We start from the raw sequence: 11,343 nt of genomic DNA, 5'->3' as shown, positions 1-11,343 counted from the left end.
GGAATAAACGAATGAACCAATAAAAACTAAAAGCTCTGAACTATTCTCCAGCATAGAAACTTCTTTCATTTTCTCTCACCCAGGGTATTTCATACCTATATAATCACAGGAATCTTTTTTTTTTTTTTTCTGGTAGCACTACAAACTACTTCATTTAAAAAAAAAGAAAAGAGGGCGCAGAGGATAAAATAACAAACATACATGTCACCACTACCCATGTTAAGAATTAGATGTAACAAATACAACAGAAGCCCCTTGGGGACCCCTCCTCCATTTCATTCACCGCAGACCCCTCCCTCAAATGAGGTAACCCCTAACTTTAGGACTTACACCTACATGAGACTTAAAAAAACACCCGGCTGTGACAAGTCCTGAATGGGGTGGGGATGCTGAAGTCTCTTTAACACTAAGATTTTAATTTATTTCTAGTGAGTATATATTTTATAAATGGTCATCTTTAAAGCTATCCATTTATTGCATTAATACAATTAATAAGAAATGAATAACATAACACTATGATGTAGAAGCAAGACAATGGACAACCGATGTAATAATGATAAATATGAAGACGCTAAGCAGCTTCTCTTTCAAATAGACTGATATGAATTCTAAAGAGTATCTCTATCTCTCTATCTCTCTATCTCTATCTCTATCTCCATCTCTATCATCTCCATCTCTCTGTCTATATCTATCTTAGGTCACTGTGTGTGTATATCATAGATATAACACAGATAGATATAACATAGATATACACACACAGTGACCTAAGAAAACAGAAATCTCTGATACTTAACCTAGACTGAGCAATTTAGAAATTATTCAGTACGGTTATAGAGAAAAATATCCTAAAACCTTTGACTTAGGCACAAAATCACCTGGAGCTGCAAAAGTAAAACTGTGTCTGGAACAATGTCACATAATAGATGCTGCTAAAAAGAGACCCTCTTCCTGAGCTGAATAAAGTTACTAACAAAATAATCTCTTTTATGAAAATCCGGCACACTACAATAGAGGAGCCAAACGAGCTATCATCGCTTGATAGGAAAAGAACTATTTAAAAAATTTTAGCTATTATTTTTCACGGCCTTGTTTTGGAAAAATCTTTCTTCTTCAAATTTTCAAGTACCATTATAGATATTTCTCAACTGTCTTAGAAAAACTTTAAGTATGCTCTAACTAAATATTCTTTTGCATACTTAATTTTTGTCCCTTGCTTTAGATAAAAGATAAAAAGGCCCAGCACAATATATTTCCATGCATTACCACACTGCTCTGTTTCTCAATTTTATTTATAAAGGATATTGAATAGACAACCTCGTGAAAAAACGAACAAAAAATAGTTGAACCCCACAGCTGTGCTGTGTAGATAACCAGATACACAATCAAACCAAGAACTAGAACAACAGAGAATGGGAAGATGTATGGGTTTATTAGCTTTAATGCTCTCAATCTTTATCCTAGCCACGATCCTAATACCCCATACATCAGTCGTGCCCATGCACCGTACATCAGAACAACGAGGCATAGCATGTAACATTTTTACGTTATAACTGGTCATTGGTGTCATGCAGTTTTATAGGCAAATACGTGGATTAGAATTTTGTTCCACTCTTGAAATCCTCTCACTTTTCAAGCCAACTCACTGAATTCTTCTTCTGTTAAATACTAACAGAAAGTGAAACAGAACCTCGCTGTTCATTTCGAAGCCCCAAAGTCCTTTCTCACGTTTAAATGAATGAAACAAATTAATATCTAAAAATATTTATAAAAGGGAAGTGTCAATTCCTACCTCCATTATCTTTTAGATGTAGTGCTATCTTGGTATCATCTGAAAGAGAAATTCAAAGTTAATATAACAGAAAACATTTTAAAGGTGCATAAATCTCATGAGCAGTAATCGTCTACTAATGTCTTAACTATACAAGAATAGATTTTGATATTTTACTGAGTTAATTTCTAGTTCAACTTACACCATATAGTACTGAAATTTCTTACTGTGAATGTAAGATCAAGATCAAGATATGATTTTAAGATCCATGAGAAAATACATTGTTATAATTTTAACTTAAGGTACAATTTATTTTTAATTTTTTAAAATGAGTTATTATAATTAGACTCTATAGTTATGACCTTCTTTATTTGGTTTAAAAAGCAAGACCGAGAAAGTTCAAAATTAATTGGAATGAGAAAGATTTGTCATTATTTACAAATTTAACTTCAAAGGTTAAATGCTTATTCCTTGCTAATAAATATGTCCAACGTTTTTTAATGAAAAAAATCTTGTCCTTAATGAACAAAACGTAGGACATATGTTTTCATTTCAGTGGTTATATTTCATTCTAAAGGGCAGGATTCAAACTGCAGGAATATTTTCACAGGACAGTATTCAAATTATAAAAATATTTTCACAGGCTGTATGACAACCCACAGAAATATGGATTAAAATACAACACTGGTTTTAAAAGCAGTAAGATATATTTGGCAGCTGTCCTCCACCTCACTTTACCACTTTATTCCAGTGAACTTTTAATATCCAATGAAATTTCAATGAAAAGCAAAAGGTTCAAGTTTAATTTCATATTCAAATAAAAGCAAAGTTTAAGACAGTAAACAAGTAAGAACATTTTTCCCCCTCGAAGCTTATTCTTGGCCAAGAGGTCTCATGTTTCTCTTTAGTGCTACCATTCAGAATAGATAGTTAACAAATTTTGGCTAATATGCCTCTTCCCCCGATAAGTTGTGTCCATGAACTAATGTTTTCTGGTATTTTCCCCTTCCCTGACAGAAGAAATATTTTCCAAGGACAATTTCTGTGACATAAACAGTGCGCTTCTATTTTTATTGAATTGCATATGAGCAGAATCATCTATTGTTCAGAATCAAAAATCAATGAACATTTTACATGCCTTTTTTTTTTCCCTTTCTATCCTGTGACTAAAATGTCGAATTCAATTACTGCAAAGTTTAGCAATATGAAAGGAAGTCTGTATTTCTTTTCTAGCGAGGACAGCCACCAGTAAAAGCCAAGAGTTAATAACAGGCCTGGCACATTAAAAGAATCCTGGCACATATTTTCATTCCTTAATAATTTTGTCTTTTCGCTTTTAGAAATCCCGTAGCAATACAGTTTGCTAAAGAAAAATTTTCCTTCTAGACAGCTACCCCAGTACGTGACTTTTCCCTCCTTTAGAAAAAAAAGCAAAAATATCTCTAGGGCACCTTCTGTGGGCAGGCTGGTGGGCAGCTGGGAGGTGGCTGCTCTTCTGGTGGTCGTTAAGACCCTGAATTGTGTGGTTGTCGCTTGCGTGGTTGTGCTGGTCTGGGAAGGACTTTCCACTGGCTCTGTGTTCTCACACATCTTCTCTTTTGACTGATAAGAGAAACAGGTGGGAAAAGAATTTAAGAGTGAACATACATGTTTTTAAAAATTACATCAAAGAAGTTGGTCTGTAAAGCACAAAAGACTCTCCAATCAAGATAAAGAATAAATTAAATTTTTTTTTTTTGGTATGGGACTAAATTTATAGATTTTGCTTATTTGCAAAGCATGTAAAAGAGACAAGAGAAAAAAATTGGATGTAACAAAGCATTTCCGTCCTTAGATTTTTGGATTTCATCATTTTCTGCTGTTAACTTTTCATATTACTATTTATCTTACCCTAAATTTTATATCAATATATTTGCACAAGCCGTGATCTCAAAAGGATAAAGTTCATACAGGAAGAAAAACAGGCACATAAAGACGAGGTTTACAGCATACTTAAGTGTGTGAAGGAAGAATGCATTCCCTTCATAACAAACTGATAATGATAAATTCTAAAATGCTTGCTGTTCCATACCACGTTATTGTTTTAAAAATAACCCACTATAGGTTGAATAGATACTTAAAATTGTTTTCCTTTATGAAATATTCAAAACCACCCAAGCAAAGGATTGCAGAGCACTCATGGAATCACTTAGCCTGCCTTTACTAGTAGAGCTATGCTGAGGACACCACGAAAAGGTGCACATCGTATTTTTCATTTATAGCCCATAAAAATAAGTCCTATATTCTTCAGCAGTAACAATCTTCACCTTCCAAACTCTTTATCCCTTTGATAAGCCTTGAGTAGAAGATAAATATTCTGCACGTGGGTGGCATTCACCCCCAGTTTGAATTAATTATTATATAAATACGTTTCTTAAACTTCTCCCATCATTAGTGAAGGACGATGCACCTTATTACTGGCTAGGAAGAGTTCCGGAGATGGCTTCCTCTTCACTAACTCATTCAGTTCTCCCAACTTTAGTTCCTGTATCTTCTCAGCCCCAACCATCTCATGATCTCTTTCTTGACTGCACTCTAGTTATCATCTCCACATCCTGGACCTTGTCTGCAATTGGAAATACTTCAGTTCTGAAATCATAAATTCTGTTATCCTATTTTCAGCCTATCCAGGTACCTGTTCACTCAAATTCTCCCTATTTTGTGACTACGCAGAAAGCCCAAGCACAATGATTTTCTTCCTTTCAAGTCTCTTTTTCTCCATCACTTCAACCTCTTCTCAATAACATCAAGCATCTTGCCCTATTTTTTTCCACATCGCCTTTTCAGAAAATCACCAATGCTGAATATAGTAAAAAAAAAAAAAATTCCCTGCTTGCTCCTAAGCCAGGCGCAGCTGGAGAACAATCACACAGACCCGCTCCATGGGGGAGCTCTGCGAATTTATCTCCTGCATCCTCAGCAGGGAATTCCATGCTTCTTGGCGATGCTGCCCTGCTTTGTGACTCTCCTACCCCATTACCCTCACTATCAATTTCAAACCCTCTCCACCTTACTTAAAACTACGATTCCAGAATGCCTCTTCTGATTTTACCCCATGGGTTCACCTTTCATTTCCTAAATTAAAGAATCATCAGTAAGAATTATTTAAATTCCTTTATAAATCAGCATTCTTGCTTGAATCTGTACTAACCTCTCTTTCCTTCCTCTGTTATCATGGATAGGGGCCATTATTTATATCTGTTCTCTCAATTTCCACTCTGGCCCAACTCAGTCCACCTTCTCAGGGATTGTGAACTTGCTCATTTGATCCCATCCCTTCTCTTCCATATTTTAAAGCTCTAATTTTCCACTGCCTTAGTATCATCAGCACTGAAACATACTCAAGTGTGTCTAATCTTATTTGAAAAGCCCAGCCTTTCCTCTTCTCCAAAGTACATCCTCACATCATCCTGCATTTCCTTCCATTCAGTCATACTTTCAGAAAGATTGGCGTGCCCTGGTTTTCTCAGACTCCCATTTTCTCCATTTATGAAAATCTTTTTACCCAGTCCACCTAAATTGAAATTTCTCATGCCAACGTTTCTAAATATCTCCTTATTTACTAAACCTTCCATGGTATATCCTTGATACCTCATCAGCATTTGGCACAGTTGTCCATCTTCTAATTTTGAGTTCTGTCCATCTGCTCATCAATTTCGCGATACCTCTCTAACAACTCCTCCTCTATTTCCTTTATTTCTGTCTATCCCTTAAGTGTTGGTGGTTCTTACGGATTGTAATTGACCCATCTTTTCACTGTCTGCATTCTCACTAGCAATCTCCTCCACATTCATGATGATTATGTTGATGACTCATAAATCTGTATCTTCAGATCCCATTTCTCTCTTGGATTTTTGACCTAAATAGTTGCCTACTGACTTAACAAATGTGGAATGCATGTGGATGTCACAGACATCTCAAGTCTAAAATGGGACTTGCCACATATTAGTCTCCTCCTGTGTCCTTATTTCTGAAAACAAGTATTGTCCGACACCCTAAAGTTTAAGGTAAAATCTTGGCTTGCTTACGGCAGTAAATGTAGACTAAAGACTTTAAATACAAGTAGAATACAATACAAATAGATTCTGGATAAAACATGAATTTTAGGATTACTAAAGTATTACTAGGATTTGCAGGAAGTAAAGAAAATCTCCAATGGTGCCTTTCTATTATCCCCCCGACAAAATAATAAGACAAAGCAAAAACTGTGTGCTTTAAAGATAACAGGCGCAGTACACATTAAGTAAAAAAAGCAGGGTCTGCTTTGAGGGCAAAAAGGGAAAAACCAAGCTCTAAGGAGATCAAGTCTTGTGCTGGCAGTTGATGGGGAAGATAAATCTAAACTTCTCCTCATATTAAGGCAGGGGCATATGGTGTCCTCTAAAACCCTTGAGTTCCTATCATCAAACCCTCTTTGGCGCAAAGCATCACCTGTTTAGATCATAGGGATTCCCGTGGAATAAGATCAAACAAATATGCACTTCTAATTAAAGGATACAAAAAGAAATCCAACAAGAAAAGTAGTACTTTGACAAAGTGCAAAACCATGAATGACGTATTTAGCTTACCAAAAACTTTAGACACAGATCATTCAACATAAAATATATAAAAATTATACATACTTAAAGACATGAAAGGCAAAATTTTAAAATGAACTAATAACATAGTCTATAAAAATGAGTCGGCAGATTTAACAAGGTGCCAAATTTAAAGTTTAGAAATAAAAAATACATTAATTGAAATTACTACCTCAATGAATAGATTAAATGGCAGATAAAACAAGACGAAGGGAGAATTAATAAACTGGCAGATAGATCTGAAGAAATTACCCAGGGTGTAGCACAGATAAATAAGATAGATGATGCATGAGAGACATAAAAGATAGAAGGAAATAATGAGAAGGTCAAGTCTATCTTCAAAGAGCTCAGAAGGTAAAAAAAGAAAATGGAGAACGTCTGAATGAACACTACATTTATCAAACTTGACACCCGCTTGATTAGAAAACACAATCTTTTTGAGCACATGTAGATCATTTGTTTAAATTGCCCATATGCTGTCCCATAAAAGAGATTCCAACCAATTTTAAAGAATCAGGATCATATATGCTCACTGACAACAATTTAATTAGGTTGGAAGTCAATAATAAAAAGATAAATTTAAAAACTGTCCATAATTCAGAAATGCAATATAATTCACAATTCAGTATAATTCCAATAAATATATTAATGAGGTTGACTGATTGATTATAGATCTTGACCAGTTGAGTCTAAAATCTGTAAGAATAATAAAAGCCTCAAAATATGCAAAACATGTTTGAAGAAGAAAAAGTTAAGTGATGTCCTATGGATAGCAAAATTTCTTATAAAACTATAGCAATTAAGACAGCGTGACATTGGTCAAGGTATTGACAAATTGAGCATTAGAACAGAAGATCCCAGAAACCAAATGTATGGAAACTATACAAGAAAGAGGTGGCTTTGAAAGAAATTGCCAAAAGGAAGGATTATTCAATAAATGCTGCTTGAAATTATCCATAAAGGAGAAAAATCCCCACAGAAATGGATTTCTACCTTAATCATACATAGAAACCAATTCCAAATGGAATAAAGATTTTAATGTGAAAGACGAATCTTTAAAATATTTAGAAAAAAAATTTTTGAAAAAAAAAACTATAAAGTTTGGTAAGAAATTTTTTTAAACAAGATACATGTACAAATGAAGCTAACCATAAAAGATTAATTAGACACATTAAATTGTAAGTGAATGGTAACTAAATAAAATCATAGAGAACTTGAAAAGAACATAAAGAAAAGAACTGGGAAGAAAATATATACAACTGGAGATATTAGCTAAAGCAATAATACAACAAAAATAAAAAAAAAGATATAAGGAATTGAAAGAAGCGAAATGCTTATTACTTACAGGTGATATGACTGTTTAAGTAGAGAACCATTAAGTATCTTGAGATATATTTTTTAAATTAGCAAGAAAGTTTTGTAAGGTGGATATATATCAGATCTATTATGTTACATATAATCAATGAAGACTTAGTATTCTGAATAAGAAGAGCAAGGCAACTACTCAATAAAAAATAAGAAAAAGATATGAACAGGAATCTCACAGAAGAAGAAAGATAGAAAGAGAAACACAGAAGCCAAAAAACACATGTAAGTACATTCATCCAGTCCTTCATCAGTGCCTGGATATACATCAAACCTCCAGATAACCTGTTGGTTACCCACTGAACAACTAAAGAAAGAATGTTCATGTATCCAGACCACCTGACATCATTTATCTAGACTGACACCCACTATTCAGACCACCAGTCATCTAGAGAGTTCTACCTTGAGCCAAGCCAGAGGCTAAGAATGCAGAACTATAAGAACTCCGAGTTTTTCCTTCTTCTTCAGAACACATCTGGTTTTGTTTGCCTAGTTGTGTTTATGGACTGTGGACCCTAAGACCCTTGAATAAATCTTTATCATTTATTACTAAAAAAAGAGAGTACATTCAGCTTCGTTAATGATTGGTAAACTGCAAATTAAGTTCCCAAGAAGATACCATTTTACACCCATCACATTTGCAGAAATGAAGAAATATGACAAAACCAAGGTTGTCAGGATCATGAAATAATGAGAACTAGAAGCAGTTCCAGCACTGTGCTTGTAGCATTGAAAAACTGAAAAAGATTTGGCATTATCTTTTGAAGGTGAACATTCACCTAACTCATATTCAGTAATGTCACTTTAAGAAATATTAGAGAAACTTTTCTGTATTTGATTCAAGAGACAAATGTAAGATGTTTTTGTAATAGGAAAAATCTGGAAATAATGTCCATAAACAAAAGACTAAGTGAAGAAAATATGATTGTAAGAATATAGACTCCAGGAGGGTTGGGTTTGGTGGTTGTGTTTTGTTTTGTTGTCAAATTGCATCCCAGTACCCAAAAAGTGCCTGGGACATCAAGGACACATAAGAAATATTTGATGAGTAAATAAATGGGATATTCAGACCATGGAAAATATGCTATGAAAATTAATAAACCACCATCATGGATAAGTATGAACAACAAAATTCTGAGTGATGAAACCAAAATTCGGAATAGTTTTATTTATTTCTAAGAGGGAGAGGCAAAGAGCCAGCTTCATAGTCATTAGTAATTCCACTTCTTAAATTGGGTAGTGTAATCATGGATATCTATTTTTTTAAATTGTGTTTCAGAACTACATTAATATTATAAAAATGTTTTAAAAAAAGATGTTTCAAATAATTCTCATTTCTATTTCACAACCCTACCTCTGGGTCACCACCACCTTTCCCATTGGTTTAGTCCAGATCATCAGCCTCTTTGGCCTGAATGACAGCTACAGACAACTCATAGGCCTCTTGTATCATAATCCAAAATTTACCCACAGCCAGGATGATTCTTTAAAAAAATCATTTGGCTCAAACCATCCCTTTCATTAAAATCTTTCAGGTAGCTTTCTCTTGCTCAAGATAAAGCCTAAACTCCTTAAACTTATCACATTTTGGTCCCTGCGTAAACCACTGATGTCATCTCTCTGTATTCCTCATTTTAGAACTTCAGTTAGTTACCTTTCAGGCATCATCTTAAATGTCATCACCTTCTCAGGCAAACCGTCTCTTACTCTGCTTAGCAAGACCATACACTTGTAGTTCCTGTATCTTTGTCCATGTCATTCTCTAAGTGCAGTCCTTTGTTCAGTGGTCTATCTACCAAGGGGGCACATTTTTTTCCCACTTTCATATTATTGGTGCTTAGAACAGTACTTAGTAAGTGCTCGTATGAGAATTTGCACTTATTGAATAAACTCATCTCACAAGGTCAGAATGAAAATTTAACCTTGATTTAGGCACGGAAAATGGACTGGAGTTGGTGACCTTGTTACTTATCTGTAAAAGGAGAGAACTGCTTACCATAAAGCTAGTAATGTTGATAATTTAACTACAGAATAAAACAGGAAGCACTGAATACTGCAGAATGTATTAGGACTCTGAGCTCTTTGGGAGTAGGGGGCATTTTTTTTTTTTTAATCTTTGTAATTTTAGTGCTTAGTACAGGCCACAAAACATGGTAAATTCCCCACAAATATATTTAGGAGGGCTTAAAATATGATGGATTCTTTTCTGTCTCCTATGGTTCATGGTGAGCCCACACTGAAGGAAGAAAATTAAGACGTCTGAATTCTACCCTTGATCTTCATGGAAGCATAGATATTCAATTTAAACATTTAATTAAAAATTAAATAAAAATCAGAAAATGGATTAATTTTAATTTAAATTAATTTAAATTAAATTTAAAATTTTAATTTTTAAATTAAATCAGAGGTAACTGTGATTACGTGAAAGACACATCAACCTGAAAACACAACTATGACTGTGTCAATATATTTTCTTTTTGAACTAAGCTGCATTAGTTTATAGATGCATTAGTTTATATCATTGTAATCACCCAACTAAATCTCAAAAGTTGATTAAAATTCAAGAATATTCTCAAAGACGTATTTATCAATATATTTATGAGACATTATCAATAAAATTTTAATTTTCAAAAAGAATCTAGCAACTACTGATCATCTAATAATTTTTAAAATAGTATTTCGACATGATTTGCTTGACTGATGAGAAAAAGTCGTTTTTATTCAAACTTCATACCCTAAAACTTAACAAAGGGAGAAGGAACAAATACTTTCCTTTGTGAACTTTACAGAATATCTTTATGTGACCCTGAAATGACAGTGTAAATCCAATACACTAGAAAACGTTAAAACAGGTAAAAACTGCCTCTGCAGTTGTACACACTTGTTTGAATCACTTCACTGCATCATTTTATCATGTTTGCCTGGGAGTTACTGTTTCGTGATATATCTGTTCTAACTTCTTACATCACACCGATTTTCTGCAATTAATCTTCTCCTCCATACCAATGGTTTTGTAATTTGAGTGAATAAGATGAAAAACGGCTTCCTAGATCTTAGAAAAGTAGCAAGCGTTTAAGAGAATGACCCTTTGTTCATAGAGATTCAAATCCTGGTTCTGCTATTCCCTAGCCACATACCCAGCTTTGAATACCCTCACTCCACCCCTCCCACTACCTCCCCTCACCCCTCTCTCTTCTCTACTTGGTAATATGGGGCTAATAACAGTTCCTGCCTCGTAGGATGGGTATGAGAATAAACAGAAAATACATGCAAAGACTTAAACCCAAAGTTTGGCACACATGAGGGACTCAATAACTGCTAGCTACTTTGATCAAATTAGATAACTATTTTCATTATATTGTGGCAGCTAGATATGAGAGCTTGGTCCCCTGAATCTTGTCATAATAAAGCACACATGTACCTCTTCAGGGCATCCACTGTCCACCCAGTCCTGCCGATGGCGATCGAATCCACTGGAACATCTTCAGAGAAGACCACATTGCAGTTCGGAAAAGGGAGCATGGGGTGCAGAGTGAGGGGCAAAAATTAAAAGAAAAAGACTGGTAAGTAGTTAATTCTCGAACTTTCAGTTTA

The 11,343-nt window shown here is 34.5% G+C and overlaps 1 protein-coding gene across 2 annotated transcripts in view; it reads right to left on the bottom strand.

Moving 5' to 3' along the window:
• Nucleotides 1-11,343, bottom strand: part of PLXDC2 (plexin domain containing 2) — a 366,773-nt gene that overhangs the window by 45,985 nt on the left and 309,445 nt on the right. For both annotated transcript variants that reach the window (XM_015585588.2, XM_025043487.1), the window contains exons 11-13: nucleotides 11,171-11,231; nucleotides 3,220-3,370; nucleotides 1,790-1,828 (exon numbers count right to left, since the gene is read on the bottom strand). In XM_015585588.2, coding sequence (XP_015441074.1) covers nucleotides 1,790-1,828; nucleotides 3,220-3,370; nucleotides 11,171-11,231 — 251 coding nt within the window. The remainder of the gene's footprint in view (nucleotides 1-1,789; nucleotides 1,829-3,219; nucleotides 3,371-11,170; nucleotides 11,232-11,343) is intronic.

The sequence above is a fragment of the Pteropus alecto genome, unplaced genomic scaffold, assembly GCF_000325575.1.
Source record: "Pteropus alecto unplaced genomic scaffold, ASM32557v1 scaffold11, whole genome shotgun sequence".
Classification (NCBI taxonomy): domain Eukaryota; kingdom Metazoa; phylum Chordata; class Mammalia; order Chiroptera; family Pteropodidae; genus Pteropus; species Pteropus alecto.
Note: the sequence above shows the minus strand (reverse complement) of the source record. Positions and strands in the feature narration are given on the sequence as shown.